The 21,106-nt window shown below is 34.5% G+C and overlaps 1 protein-coding gene across 1 annotated transcript in view; it reads left to right on the forward strand.

Annotated features, from left to right (window-relative positions):
- The window catches only part of ARID2 (AT-rich interaction domain 2), a 160,114-nt gene that overhangs the window by 127,010 nt on the left and 11,998 nt on the right, over window positions 1–21,106 (forward strand). Inside the window, exons 16-20 of the mRNA XM_036119897.2 lie at window positions 302–450; window positions 17,553–17,691; window positions 17,785–17,870; window positions 20,196–20,319; window positions 20,407–20,498. Of these exons, the coding sequence (XP_035975790.2) occupies window positions 302–450; window positions 17,553–17,691; window positions 17,785–17,870; window positions 20,196–20,319; window positions 20,407–20,498 (590 nt within the window). The remainder of the gene's footprint in view (window positions 1–301; window positions 451–17,552; window positions 17,692–17,784; window positions 17,871–20,195; window positions 20,320–20,406; window positions 20,499–21,106) is intronic.

The raw sequence follows: 21,106 nt of genomic DNA on the forward strand, positions 1-21,106 counted from the left end.
ATTAATCTAAAAATTCTTAATTCTAAATAATGTATATCCTGTAACAATAACAATGTGATCTTGCCTTTGTGGTTCAGATGAAATAAAAGAACCTGACTTCCTAATTATCTTTATAAAAATAATTATCTTTTTTAAAGAATTTTTAAAAAATCATTAACTACAAATGTAAATTTTATGTTAGAAGTGCATAACTATCAATGTAATCATATAATCGTCATTATAATCATTTTATGCCTATACTATAAAATACGAATGCCTTTCAGTGTCACCTCACAAACTACGTGGTTGTGTTTTTTCACAGAACACTCCTCTGACGCCTTCACCAGCTGTGCAAGTGCAGAGCCAGCCTAACACTTCCCAGCCTTCTCCATTCAGTGCATCTAGTCAGCAAGGGGATCCAGTGAGAAAACCTGGACACAACTTCATGTGTCTGTGGCAGTCTTGTAAAAAGTAAATGGCAATTTTATTTGATACACATAAATGCTCTTTGTTCTGGAATGCTTTTATATTTACATTTCTGTCATCTATACTTTCATGAAAATTTTCTTTTGAAACCACTGAAGTCTTTTAGCAAAAATACTTCCTGTTAAGAGGGATGTTTATGTAGGTCCAGTGGTACCTAAGCTAAGAAATTTATATAAATGGTAGAAAGAGCTTCATTGCCTAATGGTAGGTTATTGGGGAATGTGTTTCAGTATTAGCTTTTAACAAAAGAAAATCAGCTAAGCATTTGATTTCATATTTGACTATGAAAAGAGATAGGTTTTGTTGTTGGTGGCAGCTATTGAATTTCTGTATTGTAGCAACTTAAAGATAATAATCTTTTAGGAAGACTGATTAGTCTTAAATTTGAGTTTGGGTTGGACACCCCATGAAAATTATTTTTAAAGCCATATCATCTTACAATTTAATAACTAAGATGAACAATGAGTAGAATTGAACTTCCTAAAATAGGGCTTTCTTACACTTGCAAAATACTTGCGAATAATGTTGGTTAAATAAAATAGTTCTTTTAACAGTGCTCAGCCAAGACCCTTTGCTTTGTCACTTTTTTAGAGGTATAGGACTAAGGCACTTGTCTTAATAGACATAATACCCTTCACTTTATGGATATCAAATTTCCATTTCACTTTAGCTGATAGAAGAAATTACCATATTCTTTAAAAAATTATATTTGCTATTCATAATTTTTGTGATATACTACATACTTTACTGTAAACTTCATATACAGGTTTGTTGTGGGATTGTGGCTATCACTGTAGCTTAGGGATTATTAATAGTATGCACAATTTCTTTGGACAGTGTTCATCAAACTTTAAATCTCAACCCAGTAGTGGTGTCATGAAATCATTTTGTCAGATCTCTACTTGCGGGTTTTTGCTGGTTTTGTTTTGTTCCCAATAAAAAAAAAATGAATAAAATATATCAGATTCCATCATGGTAGTAAAGGTAACTATTGTTTTCAGTTTCATATGTATATAATATAGGTAGGTGTGTACTAGATTATAGTGTAAAATCTGTTTGTCAAAAGGTAGTTTACAAGTCCGTGCTTTCGGTGGTCTCCGATTATTTCTTTGATTTGTTTGTTTTGACCATCTTGTTTTGTTTATGTTGTAAGTTAATTTGAAACTATTTTCACCATTGTCAACTGTATTCTTTACTTTTTTCAGATTTTGTTTTTGTCTTTCCATGTAAATGGAAGCTGATGGAGTAGGTAGTCAGCTAATACTGTTTGTTGACTAAAAAGTTTGAGAATAGCTGCTTTAGATGAAGCGCTTATAGTATTTCAAGAGAAAAAGTTGCTGGAAGAGTTAATGAGCCTAAATGCACAACACGATTTCCCGTCTTGCTACAAAATTTGATCTGTGCCTCCTCTTTGGAAGTCTTTTTTGAATAAGACTCAGCAAGGCTTCCCAGAGCTTGTCATTTTTTAAAGCCATTTTTAGATGCTACAATTTTAATTCAGTTTGATTCTGCAAATATTTACCAAGTACCCTCTAGGAGGGTATATGTGCTTGGAGTTAGAAATAAAAAAGATCATTCTCAGCTTTTAAAGAAGCACATCCAAAAACAAATTTATGGTATAAATAAGTGCTATAAAAAGATAGTTGGCAGCATAGCGGACAGTTAATGCAGTGCTGGGATGGTTAGAAAAGTTTCAGTACAGGAGCACCTGGGTGGCTCAGTCTGTTAAGCGGCGAACTCGGTTGTGATCTCGTGGTCGTTCGGTCAGAGTTGTGGATCAGGCTCGCGCTCAGCGCAGAGTCTGCTTCAGATTCTCTCTCCCTTTGCTCTTCTCTCAATTATTTCAGTTTTATGAAGAGCATTTTAAAAGTGGCATTGTGTACTTCCATCAGGAGATATGTAATATCTTGTCTCTTTTTTTGTGATGTCAACAGCCGTTGAGGGTCATCACCTAAATCCATCATTCCATTAAGAGTTGTAAAATGTAAATGTTCCCCTCTTACCAACTCTTTGATTTCTCTGAGAAATAGTAAGTTCCTAAAGAAAAGGCTAGATAGGTTATTTATGATAGCTCTTATTTACCAATTTTCAAAATATTGCATTATTTACTTGTATTCTTCAAAGGTGTCCCATGAAGTTTGGATTCTGTTTGTTTTTGTTTTCAGTATCATTATAAATGAACTTATGAATTTAAAAATATTTGAGGTATTTTAGTCCATTGCAGTTATTATTTCTTGATGATCAAATTGTCCCGTCTTTAGCCAGTAAAGGCCTATTCATGCTGGTTCCCAGTTCCTTTGGTTGATCTTAATATAAGTGTCCCATATTTATGTCCCAAAATGCAGATCTTAATAGGTCTTTGACAGTTTCCTTGTTCTCTGTTAGACAAAATGTTCCTGCTACATACATGGAATCAAATTTGTCCAAGGAGGTCTTTTAATGGGAAATGGTATTTAGTCTAGGTTCCAGGGAGTATCCATTGCTTTTGAGTTGGCTATTATTCTAGACGTTTTAGTGGACAGACTAGAAAAACTAATGGTTTTTATTTCATGCTTAGAAAGATCTTCTCCGCTCTTAGATCACATAATACACATTTTGTTGCCCTCCACTACTTTAATTTTTTAACTTTTTTATCCATCTGTAATTTAGTTTCATGTATAAAGTGAAGTATGAATCTAGCTTTATTGTTTTCCAAATGGCTAACATATTGGTGTTTATCTTTCCTTGGGTGTTTGAATTTCCACACTTGTTATATATTAAATTCCTGTATGCTTTGTCTATTTCTGAATTACTTGTTACTCCACTGGTCTCTGTCCTTATTATACCATCACTTTTTTTTTTTTTTTTCAAATATTTTATTTATTTATTTGAGAGAGCACAAGCGATAGGGAGGGGAAAAGGGAGAGGAAGAAGCAGACTCCTGGCTGAGCAGGGAGCCTGATGCAGGACTCGATCCCAGGACCCCAGGATCATGATCTGAGCCAAAGGCAGCCGCTTAACTGACTGAGCCACCCAGGTGCCCCTATACCATCACTTTAAATTTTAATGTTGGATATGGCAAGATCCCCCTCCTAATTTTTCTTTTTCAGGGTGTTTCTCAATTTTTTTCAAGCATTTATACCAGGCACTATGCTAGATTTTGAAATTAGAGTGATTTATAAATTGGACGTGGTACATGTACAGATAATTATCCTTTCAAATGAACTTTAGAATGTTTCTAGAGATCCCAAAAAAAGCATGTTGGCATTTTCGTTGTAATTGCTTTTTTTTTTTTTTTAAGATTCTTTTTTTTAATTTATTTGTCAGAGAGAGAGAGCACAAGCAGGGGAAGCAGCAGGCAGAGGGAGAAGCAAGGAGCCCGATACGGGACTCGATCCCAGGACCCTGGGATCATGACCTGAGCCGAAGGCAGACACTTAACCAACTAAGCCACCCAGGTGTCCCTTTTGAGGATTTTTACATCTGTGTTCACGAGAGCTACTGGTCTATAGTTGTTCAGTCTTTGTATGGTTTTGGTATTAGGGTAATGCTGGTCTTATGTAATGAATCAGGAAATGTACTCTCCTATTTTCTGGTAGGGACTATAGAGAATTGGTATCATTTCTTCCTTAAATGTTTGGGGAAATTCACCAGGGAAACCATAAATCCGGTTCAATTTTTTTCAATAGTTATAAGCTTGTTCAGATTATTCTTCTTGCATGAGTTTTAGCAGATTGTATCTTTTAGAGAAATCCATTCATTTTATAAATTACCAAATTTGTGGCATAGAGTTATTTATAACATTTATTATCCTTTTAATGTTCATGGGCTCATTAGCAATGAAAGAAGCTTTTATTTCTGATAGTAATTTGTGTCGTTTCTCATTCTTTCTCTTGGTTAAGCTAGCTAGAGGTTTATCTATTTTATTCATCTTCTCAAACAACTAGTTTTGGTTTCGTTGATTTTTCTCTGATTTCCTGTTGTTATTTCATTGATTTCTACTTTAATTTTTTTTTTTTCTTCTTCTTGCTTTAAATTCATATTGTTCCTTTTCTAGATTTCTAAGGTGGAAGCTTAGATTATTGATTTTTAGATCTTTTCTAATTGATACATTTCATGCTATAACTTTCCCTCTATGTACTGCCTTAGCTGTATCCCACAAATTTGGTAAGTTGTAATTTCATTATCACTTAGTTCAAAATATTTTAGAAGTGCGTTGTTTAATTTCCAAGTATTTGGGGATAGTCCACCTATCTTTTTGTTAGTTATTTTTAGTTTAATTACATTGTAGTCTGAGAACATACTTTATGTGACTTCTGTTCTTTTAAATTTGTTAAGGTGTGTTTTATGTCCCAAAATGCAGTCTACCTTGGTGAATGTTCCACAAGAGCGTGAGAAGAATGTTTTTTTCTGTTGTTGAAGTGTTATATAAATGTCAGTTAGATCCAATTGATTGATGGTGCTGCTTAGTTCAAATACATCTTACTGATTTTCTGCCTGCTAGATCTGTCAATCACTGATAGAGTTGTGCTAAGTTTCCAAGTATAATTAGTGGATTTTTCTATTTCTTCTTGCAGTTCTATCAGATTTTGCTCATATTTTGATGCTTTGTGTTAGGAGTGCAGACCTTAAGAATTGTATGTCTTTGTGAAGAGTTGACCTCCTTATCATTATGTAATGTCCCTCTTCATTTCTGATAGTAACCGTACTCTGAAGTCTGCTTTGTCTGACAATAGTATAGTTACTCCAGCTTTCTTTTGATTACTGTTAGTGTGGTATATCTTTCACCGTCCTTTTATTTTTGGGGTGGAGGGAGTATAAAATGGATTTTAATGTTCAAATTAATATTATTAGTCACCAGCTTTCAACTTTGAATATGATTTTCTCTTCTTCCCCCTAGGTTTTCCTCATAAAAGTCAGTCCTTTTGCTAACTGCCTTTAAAAAAATTTTTTAATTGGAGTGTAGGTGGCATACAATATTACACTGTTTCAGGCATACAACATAGCCATTTGACAGTTATATACATTATACAACATTCACTATGCTAAGTTTAGTTACCATGTGTTATCATACAAAGTTATTACAATATTATTGACTATACTCCCTGTGCTGTACTTTTCATCCCCGTGACTTATTTATTTTAGAACTGGAAGTTTGTACCTTTTAATCCCCTTCACCTATTTTGCTCATCCCCCAACCACCTCCATCACTTTACTTTTAATCTGTGTTTTTATATCTAACCACATATAGTTGGGTTTCGTTTTGTTTATCTGCTCTGCCAGTCTCTTTATTAATTAATATGTTTAGATCTTTCACATTTAAAATGATTATTGATACAGTTGCATTAATATTTATCATATTTATAAATGTTTTCTATTCATTTCACTTGTGTTTTGTATCTTTTGTCTTCACATGTTTTACTTTCTTTGGTTTTAGCTGAGTAATTTATGATTCCATTTGTTCCTCTTAGCATATCAATTATACTTCTTTTAAAAACTTTCTATGGTTGTTCTAGAGTTTGAAATATATATATATATATATATATATGTTGTTTTTTTTTTTTAAGATTTTATTTTATTTACTTGTCAGAGAGAGAGAGCACAAGTGGGGGGAGAGGCAGGCAAAGGGAGAAGCGGGCTCCTTGCTCGCTAATAAGGAAGCAGCTCTAGTGTAGATATGCCCTCAGTTTTTGTCTGAAAAAGTATTTCTCCTTTGCTTTTGAAAAATAATTTTGTAGACGTAAAATTTTTTTCTTTTAACTTCAAAATATTTCATTCTACTCAAGAGACATCCAGTGTAAGTTTACCTTTGTTGTGCTATCCGTAAGGTGTTTTGTTTTTGCTCTTTTCCCGCTAGCTACTTTCAAGATCTTTTGTCTTTGGTTTTTAGCAATTTGAATATAATATGCCTAGGTGGATTTTTTTTGTTTTTCTGTTTTGTTTTGTTTTTTACATATATCCTATTTGGTATTCTCTGAGTTTCCTAGGTCTGTGGTTTGGTGTGTCATTGATTTTGGAAAATGCTCAGTTCAGATATTTCTTCATTTTATCTCTTTCCTCTTTCTGGTATTCCCATTACACATATGTTGCACCTTTTGTAACTGTCCCACAGTTCTTAACTGTTTACTTTTTTTTTTCTCTTTGTTCTTCAGTTTGGGAAGTTTCTATTCATACATGTTTAAACTCACTGATTCTTTTCTTGGCTGTATCCAGTCTATTGATGATCCCATCCAAAGGCATTCTTTTTTTTTTAAGATTTTAATTTTTAAGTAATCTACACCCAACACGGGGCTCAAACCCACAACCATGATATCAAGTGGCATGCTCCACTCACTGAGCCAGCCACTTCCCAAGGGCATTTTTTATTTCTGTTACAGTATTTTTGATTTCTAGCATTTCTTTTTGATTCTTAGCATCTCCATTTCTCTTACTTTACCCATATCTTCTTCTGTGTTGCCACTTTTTCCATTAGAGTCTTAGCGTATTAATCATAACTATATTAAGTCTGCATTATGATAATTCCAAAATCTCTGCCATATCTGAGTCTGGTTCTCATGCGTGCTTTGTTTCTTTAAACTGCGTTTTGGGTTTATTGTTGGGTTTTGGTGTTTGGTTTCTGGTTGGTTTTGGGGTTTTTTTTTTTTCTTTACATTGCCATGCTTTGTAAGTTTTTGTTGAAAGCGGGATATGTTGTATTGGTTAATAGGAACTGAGGTAAAGAGACCTTTAGTGTTAAGTTTTATGTTTACCTGCTTAGGAATTGTGCTGTATTTAATGTTTGCTGTAGCTATAGGTGTCAGAGGCTTCAGTTTCTTCTAGTGTCCTTTTTTCCCACTCCCCTGTTGTCTTTGGATTTGCTAGAAGCTCATTTTTTTTAAGATTTGTTTATTTATTTTAGTGCCTATGGGGTGAGGGGAAGAGGAAGAGAATCTCAAGCAGGCTCCCTGCTGAGCACAGAGCCCCATGCAGGGCTTGATCTCAAGACCCACGAGATCATGACCCCAGCCAAAACCAAGAGTTGGATGTTCAACCAACTGAACCACGCACGCTCCCCAAAGCTCATTTTTAAATAGAGTCTGTATCTTACAGCTCTCTCAGTCGTAATCCACTCTTACTATACTGGGCCTTGTTGATGTGGTGATAAGGTATTGCAGATGGGAAGCATTCTGTAATCTCATGATTAAATCTAACTTTTTTTAGTGGGCTTGAGTCTAAGGGCTGTGACTTTAAGACGAGTTTCTTTTGTTTTCTTTATTTTTCTCCCCTGATGTGAGACTGGGAATCTGAGGGCTCGGAGTTACCTAATTGCTCCTTCCCCTAGGCCAGATAAGGCTTTGTTAAAAGTAATTTTCCTTGAGGGCAGGCCCTTGGTAAGGAGAAAAGAACACTGGGCATATTTAAAATTCATTGCTTTCTCTCTCCCTCTGCTGGAAAGCCCTAGGGAATTTTTCCTCCAGTCTTTACTGTAGAACCCTGGTAAAATTCCTGGAGGTAAAAACTCAAAAAAGTGTGGGCTCTCTACAGAGACTGCAGCCGCACCCCTCACCTCCCTACCCCCAGCCCCTGCCAGAGTTGTTATCTTTCAGGGTAATCCATACTAGACCTCCATCAATGCATCAGTTTCTGCTTAAGTATTCCTAACAGTTATTGATTCTGGAAGTTATTTGTGATTCTCTATATTCGACTGTCTCCAATTTTCAGGGAGGCAGTTTGCCTTGTGACCTCAGTTCTCTGATGGATTTAAGAATTGTTCATTTTCAGTTCAGCTTTTTTCTTGTTCTGAGGATGGGAGTGACAACTTATAAACTCTTTATATGTCTGAACAAAAACTTGGAAGGTCCTTGTCCTTTATTCTTGTTTTTATATTATCAGCATGATGTGGACTGTTAGTTTATAACGGAAATATGTAAGTAATGTGTGATTATATTTTGTGTTTGATCCTTAAGAAATGGGACCCCCAAAATTCTCTATAATTAAAAAAAATCCATGAACTGCTCTTTTAATTCTGTGTAATTAGAGGAAAGGACTCAATGCCTCTGGTAAACCAAGAATTTACATTCATTGTTTTTAGTACTGTTTCTTGGCCACCGTGTTCTTTGAATAAGCAATGTTGGGATAAAGGGGACGTTTGAGAGAGGACTCCAACTTACCTTTAACCATAGGATCTCTGCTTTTTACTTTATGTATAAGGACTCTAAGTCACATTTTGTTTGAAAAGATGCTTCTGCAGCTATAAAAGACATTTGAAAGCCACTTTTAGAATACATTGTTTCTCATCGATATCTAGCTAATAGCTATTATAGAAAAGATGAAAATTATTTTCCTTTGGGAGAATATAATCTATATTGTGTTTATATTTAGAGTTGTATCATTAAAGAGTCAAACAGAATTTAGAGGATCTCAGTAAACATTTCCAGTGTGGAAGCTGTTCTCTCTAGAAACTTAGGGACTTTTATTTGCACTAATAAAATTGATATATTCCCTGACCACCTAGGAATCTCCTCAAGTGATGTTGAGGCTCAAACTCCTGGGTTCCTACTGCAGTTCCTTTGCAGGTGTAGAGTTGTAGTTCCTCCTAAAGATTCTAACACAAGGTTTCGTTATTCCTACTCTATAATCCTTAAAGATACTTTTGCATCAAGATGAGATTTGAATAATCATTGGTCTCATGGGAAATAACAGAGAACAACAAGAAACATCAACCTCACTATAGGTGACCAATGAATGAAAACTAGAATTTGTGTTCTCTGTAAAGGTGCTTTTACTTCTTCCAGAAGTATCATCCAGAGTCCATGGTAAATCTTTAATTTCTTCTAGTAATTGAAATTTCAGAAATAATGTAGTCAGGTTAAGGATTTTTAAAGGAATTTTTCTTAAATTTTCATTTAAGAAAAAAATTAAAATATTTAACAAAAACTGATGGCAGTTTTATACATTTATTTTAAGGTAAAGAAGTTTCTAAAGATCAGTTGAGTGTGATATATAAAACTGCCATCTTGATATCAAATATTACCCTATATCAAATATTATAGGGTAAGATATTCAGAGTAGAAACTAAAATTCATGATATATCAGTGACTGCTTAATTCTAGTTAAATTGCCAGTTTAGGTTGAAATTAATTCAGTAGTTAGATTATTTGACAACCTGGAATTCATTCTATAGCATCTTTTGTCTAAATTTTGGGGTCATAAGACCAGAAGATATCTTCAGAGGGTTGATGCTTTGCACCCTGGAGTTTTTTTCATATTAGTACAATGTCTGGCACGTAAAGGGCTTTTAATTAATATTTGTTGAGTGAGTTAAATTAATGAAGATTGGCTTGATTCTATAGTCAGCAGTTCTTTGCTGACCTAGCCTGTTGGCATCTTATCTTTTCAACTGTGAACAGCCCATCACCTTGCTGTTTCTACATTTATAAAAGATTTTATGTAAAAGCTATAGAATCAATGGGTATTTTGTTAATATTATTATACTTGAAGTTTGAACTAATAAGCCTTTATAAATCTGAGATTAACATTATGTAATACTTTTTGGTAGCATCAGCTTAAGGTATATTCCTTGGGCCTTAACTAATAATGCATAAAAATATATTATTAGGAAAAGCCTTAATTCCTTCCACAGCTGATGGGAGAACTTTTTACTTCATTCTTCCAAACACCGGATACCAAAGAGTTTTTAAAGATGGTACCCAAAACCAAAAGGTTATGTACCATGAGACAAATTTGCCAAATCATGTTGAAGTCCTTTTTAGAGTTATTTAAAATATTTGGGAATAGAATTTACTAAGGTGAAAATCTAGCCTGCAGTTTACTAATAAACTTTATTTATTCCTTAGAAATTGTGCACAGAATAAGAAAATTATGTACCAGTGCTAACTTCTTAAACCTACTATGCTTTCAGAATTTGCCAGCATTAAAAATAAGGAAAAATTTATAGCATCATAGATACTGTGTATAAAAGGATACTTCAGTTTTTACCTAGGCATAAACTTACGCATATTATCTAAGTAAACAATCATGTGTTATAGTAGAGTAGGAAAAAAGGTCTTTAGACATATCTGGTTTCAAACCCCAGCTCTTGCCACCACATAGTTGTATGCTCTGGAAAGTTACTTGTTTGAAAGCTTGTCTTCCTTAGCAGTAAAGTGGGGATAGTTTTACCTTTAACAAAGAGCCATCATAGAAATCAAATAAGATGATGTTTGTAAATATACCAAATACAGAGTAAGTAATGAGCAAACAGAAGTTCAGGTAGGGAGGTAAACTTTATGCTGTGAGTAGCTTTGTCAGGAACAGTGTGAAGTGATATACTGCCATATCTTTCAAGGAGTCCGGGTGAGTATCCAGTCTCAAATTCATTTGTATGCTATATTTGTCTCATTAAAAACAGACAAATACACACATCATCATTCATTTTTATTTTATCTCAAAGCTTATTTTAGTTAATTAAGTATAACATTTATTGAAATGCCTAAATTGTGCATATGTCCTTCTATACTGCTTTCAGATGCAACTAAAATTTTGGTGGAGGGTACAGATTTTGAAAACATATTTATTTAAGCAAGGTCCCCGAGAATATATTTCCGACTTTGCTGTGTAAAATATGTGACTGCTTCACAGACCAGTAGGTTAGTAGGAGCTGGGGCTAGAGGATCAAAAGCAAAAACAGAAATCCTTTCCTCTAGTAATTATTATTACTACTACTACTATTATTTATATTATAATATTATCAATATTATTATTAGAAGGAAAGGAGATAGAGCCAAAGACATTTGGTTTTGACTATCTTCCATCCGAACTCCCTTCCTATGTTTGAGATATTTCCCATAATTTGAGTCTTACTAGAAGGCAGGACATATCTCTCTCTACAAAAGCCAAAAAAAAAGAAAAAGGCCAAATACTTGCTTACTCCCCCATTACCTTCGGCAGCTGAGCCAGTCAATCAGTTGCTCTTACCTGTGGCTTTGAATCTGGACTGACGATGGCAGACAGGGCTGTAGCAGCCACAGTATGTCGTTTTGCAAGGGCACCAGTACTGGTTGGGGCAGTCCAGTTTGCACTTGTAATTTTTAGTCCTGTGTAAAGGCAATAAATTAATTTCTTTTAATAATGAAGTTACTGTCTTTTTGTTTTGTTTTTCCATTTTGGACTTCTACAATTAGATATGTAATAAAATTGGGTAAGTCTGCCAGCATCAGTGTTGGCTTGGGCTTTTCCCCCCAGATTTTATCAGCTTGTTACTAAATCTCATTTGAATATAAAATAATGCATACCTCTGGGATTTCTTCGGCCAGAGAATGTTATCTGTGTAAAGCAATTAAATGTCAAGGGTTGAAGTAAAAGTTAATTGTTCTAAATTAACAATATAACTGTTTTAAAAGCTGTTTTTGCAGGTTTTTGATATATAGTACTATCATGTAGGTGCATTTATTAACATGTAAATGCACATCTTATTTTTAAACTAGAATTTTCCTGTTAAAAAATATACATCCCATGTGTTTTAAGTCAAATTAAATGTTTTTGCAGCAGGAGGGCTATTAAGAGGGACATGGAATCCTTTTTGGTCATTAAAGAAAAACAGCCTTCAAGAACTTAAACAACTAAGAAAACTTTAAATGAAACTATCTGAACTAAAGTGCCATTTTCAACCCTTTTATTTATGTTTTAAGAACAAAGGAAACAGTCATAGCTTTGTAGCCGCAGATGTTTGTTTCTAAATTGTTCTTTTAAATATGGTGAATTATTAAAATATCATAATATGTATTATTAATATATATAACCTGCATAGATTGCAGGCTTTTACATAATAAAATCTTTAAGGTAGTAGGAAAAGTGCTTTATTTACTTCATTTATTTATGTGTTTATGATGCCAAAGAAATTGATTGACCGTAGGAAAAGTGATAGTAATAATCATTGTATAATTAACACCAATAAAGTAATGCTTATTGGCTTTATTTTCAAGGGGAAAGTGTTGTAGCCTTAAGCAGCTGCTTAGGGTAACTAGAGTCCACAAACTTGCACCTAGTAACCTTATGCAAATAATTTGTTCAGTTGAAACAAACAGCTGAAAGAAAAAAGAATTTGGTGAAGGGGATTTAAATAAAGGAATAAAAGCTAATCCTGAGCTTTAGCTGCAACTACTTATGTAAAGAGCAGGGGACTAGCCATTATAAATTGTATTGATGATATAATTGAAAATAATATGTTCCTTTGAAAGATGGCCAATGATGGAGAAAAAATTGTCAGATATAGTTACTGTAATAAATGTATTAAATATTGGTTAAATTTATCATTGCTTTGCCAGATATTGTAAATCTAGTTCCTGTCTTTTGTGACAGTAATGACATCAAAGGAAAAGTGTTGTTTCTGTTGTTTTTAGTTGGAGTAGCATGTATGTTGCTATACTTAAGTATAGGCTTCAGTAGAAAGGAAAAGATAGAAGATGCAAAGGAGGAGGTAATTTACGAAGGTATGTAACAGATTCCAGAATATAAGTGAAAGAATTCACCCTGGAAATAGTGACTACTTCCGGCCAAGATCCAAGAGAAGGGGGAACTATGAATAATGACAGAAAATTTAATACAGAGAAAAAGGAAGTTAGGGCAGCTCTAATAGAATAAACTTAAATTTTTTCAGGAATAAGCCTTTTTTTTTTTTTCAGATGCATAACAATAAGGCAGTATCCCTAAATTTACAAACTCACACTATATAGGGAAAGACAAACTCTGAAACAATCAGATTGAAGTTTAGTGTTTAACAAAAGGTTGTAAAGTTTGGAGCAGTTTTGTGGGGAATGTTTTCAGGAGCAGAAATTAATAAAATAAGTTGTAATGATGAGAATCCCTTGATAATCGGGAGCATTAACTTGGAGGTAGACTGCTGAGCAAGGCTTGGTAAGTTTGGAATAGTTGTGGGAAAAGTCTCCGGGTAGGTGATTAGTAGGACAGACCAGGTGAAAAGACAGAGACTACTAGTGCCACCGCTATGACTGCTGTTACTACTACTACTGATCATGGTAGTAGCTCTCAGTTATCGTTGGCCTGATATTTGCCAAATGGCTTTACACGTATCATTAAATTTAAGCCTCACAATCACCCTGAAAGGTAGATTACCAGTAAGTAAAATGAGTTTCAGAAATGTTACTTGTCCAGTGCTTCCACCTGTGGTTGTGCACATCAGCAGCTGGAGGGGAGGCGTGTGCCATTCACATTGGACATGTCAGAGATTGTATATTTATTACAATGTTTTTTCAGCAGATAACAGTAAAGTATCTTAGTGAAGGGCATTCTTTTAATTGCACCATATAGCCTTACTGTGGCAGCAGTATATCAAATTTTATGAGTAACAGTCCCAGTTTTGTGTAAACACACACACACACACACACACACACACACACACAGCGTGGGGGGGGGCGCGCAGCTTAAAGGAAATACACGAAAATGTTAACAGTCTGGGTCACAGGGAATTTTTATTTTCATTTAGATACTCTTGAATTTTTCTGTTTTCTTTAAATGAACATGTTTGTTATTTTGGGTGGCAGGGGTAGGTTATTGATGGAAAGGTAGTAGTAATAAGGAAAATAGTTCTAGACATACTAGTATACAGTAGTGGCATCCCACCTCTTCTTTTCCCCTATCCCATTCCAGAAAAATCAATAACATTCTGCAAACTCAGTATCTGTTTTGCATTGGAATTGCATTTAAGCTTTAAAAATCCAGATACTCCATTTAAGGTATTTGGAAACTATTTTCTACTCTTATATGATCATGACAACCAGCTCCATTCGTAGTTATACTAGAACTTGTACTATCACCAGTCAATGAATGGTTTGTATGACTTGAGTAGTTAGACAAATAGTAAACAGACTCAGAGGGGAAAGCTAGTAGATAAGAGGGAAATAATAGACTCTGTGCTGGGCTGGTAAAGTGATGAACACTTAAAAATCCCTGTGATCGGGGCGCTGGGTTGGCTCAGTCGTTAAGCGTCTGCCTTCGGCTCAGATCATGATCCCAGAGTCCCTGGAGTCCTGGGATTGAGCCCCACATCGGGCTCCCTGCTCAGCGGAAAGCCTGCTTCTCCCTCTCCCGTTCCCCCTGCTTGTGTTTCTTCTCTCATTTCTCTCTCGTATAAATAAATAAAATCTTTAAAAAATATATATATTCTAAAAAAAAATCCCTGTGATCTTAAAACTGTGCATATATACAGTTTCATATATTTAGTAATTTGATTTAAAGAAGCACTAATTTCATCCCTTTTTCTTGTGACTGGTAAATTCATCAATTTTGTGTGTTGTAAATAAACTTGATTCATTTAACATACTGGAATATTTTAGAATTCAGGTATCATTTTGACTAGTGACTAGTAGTAGTACATTTGGATTTTGGTGTGTGCGTGTGCAAACAGCTTTACCTTTCAATTAATAATTTATAATATTTAGGTAAGATATTAAAAACACAATAAGAAATGCCCCCTTGTGACAGTTATTAGAGCTCCAGTCATATTTATTTCATACTAATGAAATAGCATTGTTTGTACTGAAAATTAAGAGATTCCAAAACTAAAAATGTACTTAACTAATTTTAATTACACAATAAGCTCTTCTTTTTCTTACATCCCCATGACTTATTTTATAACTAGAAGTTTATATCTTTTGTCCCCTTTACTCCTTTGTCCACCCACCATCCCCCACCTGACAACCACCAGTCTCTTCTCTTTATCTATGAGCTTAGTTTGTTTTTTTGTAGATTTCATGTATAAGTGAGATTATATGGTATTTGTCTTTCTCTGACTTATTTCACTTGGCATAATACCCTCTAGGTCCATCCATGATGTTGCAAATGGCAAGATTTTATTCTTTTTTATGGCTGAGTAATATTCCATTGAACACAACTTTTTTATCCATTCATCTATCAGTGGACATTAGGTTGCTTCCATGTCTTGGCTTTTGTAAATAAGGCTGCAATTAATATAGGGGGTATATATCTTTTCTAATTAGTGCTTTCATTTTCTTCAGATAAATACCCAAAGGTATAATTACTGGATCATATGGTAGTTCTATTTTTAATTTCCTGAGGAACTTCCATACTGTTCTTCCCCACAGTGGCTATACCAGTTTGCATTCCCACCAACAGAGCATGAATGTTCCCTTTTCTCTGCATCTTCACCAACACTTGTCAGTTTCTTGTCTTTTTTTTTTTTTTAATATACTAGCCATTCTGACAGGTGTGAGATGATATCTTATTGTGGTTTTGATTTGCATTTCCCTGATGATGAGTGGTGTTGAGCATCTTTTCATGTATCTGTTGCCCATCTGTATGTCTTCTTTGGAAAAAATATTCAGATTCTCTGCCCTTTTTTAATTGGGTTGCTTATTTTTTGCTATTGAGTTGCATGAGTTCTTCATATATTTTAGATATTGATCCCATATTAGATACATGATTTGCAAATACTTTCTCCCATTCAAGAGGTTGCTTTTTCCTTTTGTTGTGCGGAAGCTTTTAGTTTGATATAGTCTCACTTGTTTATTTTTGCTTTTTGTTGCCTTTGCTTTCAAATCAAATTAAAAAAAATCATTGCTAAGATTGAAAGCAAAGAGCTTACCACCTGTTTTCTCCTAGGAGTTTTATAGTTTCAGGTCCTACATTCAAGTCTTTCCTCTATTTTGAGTTCATTTTTGTGTATGGTGTAAGATAGTTATTCAGTTTCATTCTTTTGCATGTGTCTGTCCAGTTTCCCCAAAACTATTTATTGAAGAGACTGTCCTTTCCCTTTTCCCCATCATATATTCCTGGCTCCTCTGTTATAAATTAATCAATCATATATGTGTGGGTTTATGTCTGGGCTCTATACTGTTCCACTGATCTGTATGTATCTGTCTTTATGCCAATACCGTACTGTTTTAATTACTGGAGCTTTGTAATATAATTTGAAATCAGGCAGCATGATGCCTCCAGGTTTGTTGTTCTTAAGATTCTTTGGCTATTCCGAATCTTCTGCGTTTCCATATAAACTTTAAGATTGTTCTTTCTCTGCAAAAAATGCCATTAGAATTTTGATAGGGTGTGTATTGAATCTGTAGATTGCTTTGGGAAGTTTGGACATTGTAACAATATGAATTTTTCCAAGCCATGACAGCTTCACAATAAATCTTTTATATGTATTTGTATAAGTGAATATGAATGGTATAATGATTTCTGACATTGTCTTTTATAATTCAATATTCAATTACTCTTGATTAAAATTTATTTTAAAATTTCTATCATATATACTGCACATCAACAACTGGCTTAAATATAGACATACTTTTATGACATCCATAAAAACTCAAGTCCTAAGAGAGCTCTGCCGTAAACTTTAAGGATATTGATTATGCAAATATTTGAGTTGCTAATTAATAATTGAAACCTTTTGCTGTCTGGAATCCAGTATTCTCTTTTATTGCCATATATTCTAATTAATAAGGGAAAATAGTATCTGACTTTCTTTAGGTTGTGTCCTTGGCCACGTACCCACTCAGACATTTGTACATTGTTAAGCCCCCAGGCGTGTGAATGAGTAGGGTATGATGTTAGAGAAATGAGGGCTGTGGCTTCTTAAACATGGACAAATAATGTGACTTCAACTAAAAAGCCAGACTTAACCAAAATTTGTAGCATTTAGATTGTTGGATCTAATATGCTAGAATTTATTATATGTAATATGAGGTCTAGTAAATGTTTAAGCAGCTTCTAAAAGTATAAGAGAATATGGTATTTGTTTGTAAAATAGTTTTCTGTTGTGTTTTAAAATGACGTATTACTTACTTTCAAGAGATTCTTAGCTGACTTTCACTGAAGGTAGGGAATTGAGAATGAAACATAATAAACTTAAAAGAAATTACCAAAAGTCTTCAGTATAGTTGAATGATTTGATTTAGAAATATAAACAAATTTTTAAAATAATTTCAAAATATTCCTTGAAATAAAATGAATGTGAGATTTGCCTACACTGTTTTGCGTAGTATTTTTGTATATTGATCTGGGGCTTTTGTATTAGGAGAGCAAGTGTTCTGATTTAAAGAATATATGCAAATCTGCCAGAAAATTTCTACTACTTTTATTTTTTGTAGATGGTTTCAGACACCCTCACAGGTTTTCTACCATGCAGCAACTGAACACGGAGGCAAAGATGTATATCCAGGGCAATGTCTTTGGGAAGGTTGTGAGCCTTTTCAGCGACAGAGGTTTTCTTTTATTACCCACTTACAGGTATATACTTTCTTCATACTATTTGGTCAGTAACTCACCTGGCTGCATTAAAGATCTTGATGCATATTCTTTTACTTCCTCTTTCTCAAAAAGGATAAGCACTGTTCAAAAGATGCCCTGCTTGCAGGATTAAAACAAGATGAACCAGGACAAGCAGGAAGTCAAAAATCTTCTACCAAGTAAGGACCATGAGTTTACTTCCCGTTGCACATACAAAAAGAAAAGTCAGGAAACTAGGCAAAACATAGTACCAGTGAAAGACAGCGTAACATATTGGGAGACCGAGACCTAGATTCCAGTTGAGCTCTACCATTAACCAGCTATGTGACCCTGTTCAAACTGCTTAAATTCTCCAAGCATAACTTTTCATTCTGGCTAGAACGCATAGTCTGTTAGGACTTTGTAGCTGTAATGTTTTGATTCTAATTTGTAGACAAGTCATTAGAGGTAATGACAGATGATATTTGAGAAATGCTTTGTAAACTGGAAATGTGTATATGGTTCTTTGTCCTTTGAGAGAGTAATTGAGTATGTATTTGATAATGGCAAAGAGATTTCTTCCTACAGCTACTCCTCTGAGGACAAGCCAGGGTGTCATGTGAGAATTGTATACATATTACATTTACTGTATGGTTATTCATTTACCTGTTATTTCATGAGCCACATACTTGTAAGGCATGTAGTCAAGTTCTAGTGGGGTGTAGATTCCTGTAAGAGCCTTATTAGATTTACACAGTTTTTATCTCCTATTCTGTTTCTAACTGAGACCTTTAGTTGTAGATTCTGTAACCTAAATAATATGCTTAACTCTCAAAATGTGAAGAGATATTAAAAAAAAAAAATGTGAAGAGATATTAATTTGTCACCATTATTGAGATAGAGTTGTGTACTTGGCATTGTGCCAGAGATACAGACGTCTAAGAACAAGATCTAGTCTATAACTTCACAGAACTGAACTTCTAGAAGAAGAACTAGAAGTATGGGAACACAAGCTGCTTACACACTTCATTCATACCATTACTATTTAATGAGCATCTATTATGTGCTAGGCACTAAAGTATGGTATGAGGTATTTGTGCCCAAGGTACGTTTTGCTGTTCAGTGTCTAGAGATCAAATGAGAGATATAAGTAATTCTTACTATCTAGTGTAATCACTGCTAAAATGAGGACATGCTCAAGACACTGTGAGGACCCATGCCAACCAATGTAGGAGACCAGGGAAGGCTTTCTGATAGAAAGTGCATCCAAACTGAGACTCCAAGAATGAGGAGTGATTAGCCGAGAGTCTCATTAGCCATAGTCATGAGTTTGGATTGTACCCTAAAGGCAGGGAAAGTCATTTTTCTGCCAAATGTATTTTTCTATAATTTTCACTGTACTTATTTTGTATATATTATGTAGTGTATAAGAATATGTTGGAGTGTATTTGGTTTTGCTTAAATTTGGAGGAAAAGATATTTGGGATCTCAATTGCAATCAAATAAAAAATCTTTGTCACTTATACCTAACATCCAATAACAGTTGTATCTATATATAGATAATCGTATCTGTAGACATATATCTAGATATGGATGTGAAGTGGTTTACAATTTTAAGATTGCTTTACATTCAGAATTAGTTTACTTATATTTAAAAGTGCCAGAAATTGCCCCACGTTACAGACGCGAAACCTGGAGCACAGAGGGGCAAATGGAAATTTTCGAAGTCACACAGGTAGTTAGAGTGTCAGAAATAGACTGCATTTCCTCATGTGCGAGTCATTGCTCTTCCCACCATTGCCTCATGAGAATACAATGGATATTGATGCAGTTTTTCTCCTTGACCAAGGAAATCTAGCATAGTTTGAATCTTTTATATAAAATCTGTCTCTGTACTCCCTCCATTCTGTATCTTTCATAAAGGACAGTAGAAATATACTGAAAGGATTGATTGATATTGTCAAATAACGATGAAGAATAAGATGATGTAACAAAGTAATAGTTTGAAATACAGTGGTTAGCATAATTTCTTGTTACTATCATGTTAGGTTATCTTTTCCTGGATGACCTATCCCTGTATCAACACATTCTTAGGTAATACTATTTTACTCTCAGATATTGTTTAGCAAAACTAACTTGCAACTGAAATTGTAGACTATTTTCTTCTTTGGTAAAATCTTCACATTACATTCAAAGATATGAACTCCACAGCTTTGATACCATGTTGTATTGATTTTGATTGCATGTTTACTGGCACAGTAACTTTAAAAGATGGACTACACTAGAACAGCTGTTGTTTGCTTTAAAGTTGTTAGATTGGAAAATAAAAGACTTGAAACTTCACCCTGATACTAAGAGCCCCTTTGGCTGGGCTGACACAAAGTAAACATTAATGCTGGGTAATGGGAGCTTTTATTTATTGCAAAGTAACCACCCTAGGGGCTGGCAGGTTGGTCATCCTTGGTCAGTCTTTCTGTAGCATCATGTAGCAACAATCTCTCTCTCTCACTCTCTCCTCAATTTAGGCAGCCTGCTGTAGGGGGCACAAGCTCAACTCCTAGAGCACAGAAGGCCATTGTGAATCATCCCAGTGCTGCCCTGATGGCTCTTAGGAGAGGATCAAGAAACCTTGTCTTTCGAGATTTTACAGTAAGCAAGCCTTGAAAGCCTTATCTGTAAAGGTGTGAGCACTGTATGATTTAGATCTTTATTCTTTTCTTTTCCTTTCTTTTTAAGGATGAAAAAGAGGGACCAATAACTAAACACATCCGACTAACAGCTGCCTTAATATTAAAAAATATTGGTAAATATTCAGAATGTGGTCGCAGGTGAGTAATCTATTTTCCATAGCCAGAGTGAATTTAGATTATCTTACTTTTACATGTAAATCAATAAGATTAGATATCTGTGTTTTTATTCACTGTTTTTTCTCATCAATTTTGTGAATATGTCCAAAAGCTTATGCCAAGGTCAGGCCATCATAATCTCTTAAAAGCCAAAGAAGTAGAAGTTAAAACAACCAAAAGGTGATCTTTTAATTTGTTTTATTAGGTTAATTTTCTTGCTGACCATAGAATTTAGAGCAAAAAGTAGATTTACTAAAGAGAAACCTTAGAAGTTTCTGGGGGACGGGAGGAGGAATGAATTGGAAAATGAATGTGTATCATTTGAATCGTGTGGAGTTAGGATGGAATTTAGTCTGGTGATTGGCATTTTCATGAAGCCATCAAAGTCATAGATATTGCTAAGATTCACTATAATGCTCTCAAGTTTAAAACTGACTTTCTGGGCTCCAGGGTGGCTCAGTTGGTTAAGTGTCCGACTCTTGATCTCAGCTCAGGTCTTGATCTCAGAGTCAGGAGTTCAGGCCCCATGTTGGGCTCCAAAACAACCAAACATACTTTTTAATGGATTTAATCAAGCAAGAGAAACTCAG

Source organism: Halichoerus grypus, chromosome 6 (assembly GCF_964656455.1).
Source record: "Halichoerus grypus chromosome 6, mHalGry1.hap1.1, whole genome shotgun sequence".
In the NCBI taxonomy this organism is placed as follows: Eukaryota; Metazoa; Chordata; class Mammalia; order Carnivora; family Phocidae; genus Halichoerus; species Halichoerus grypus.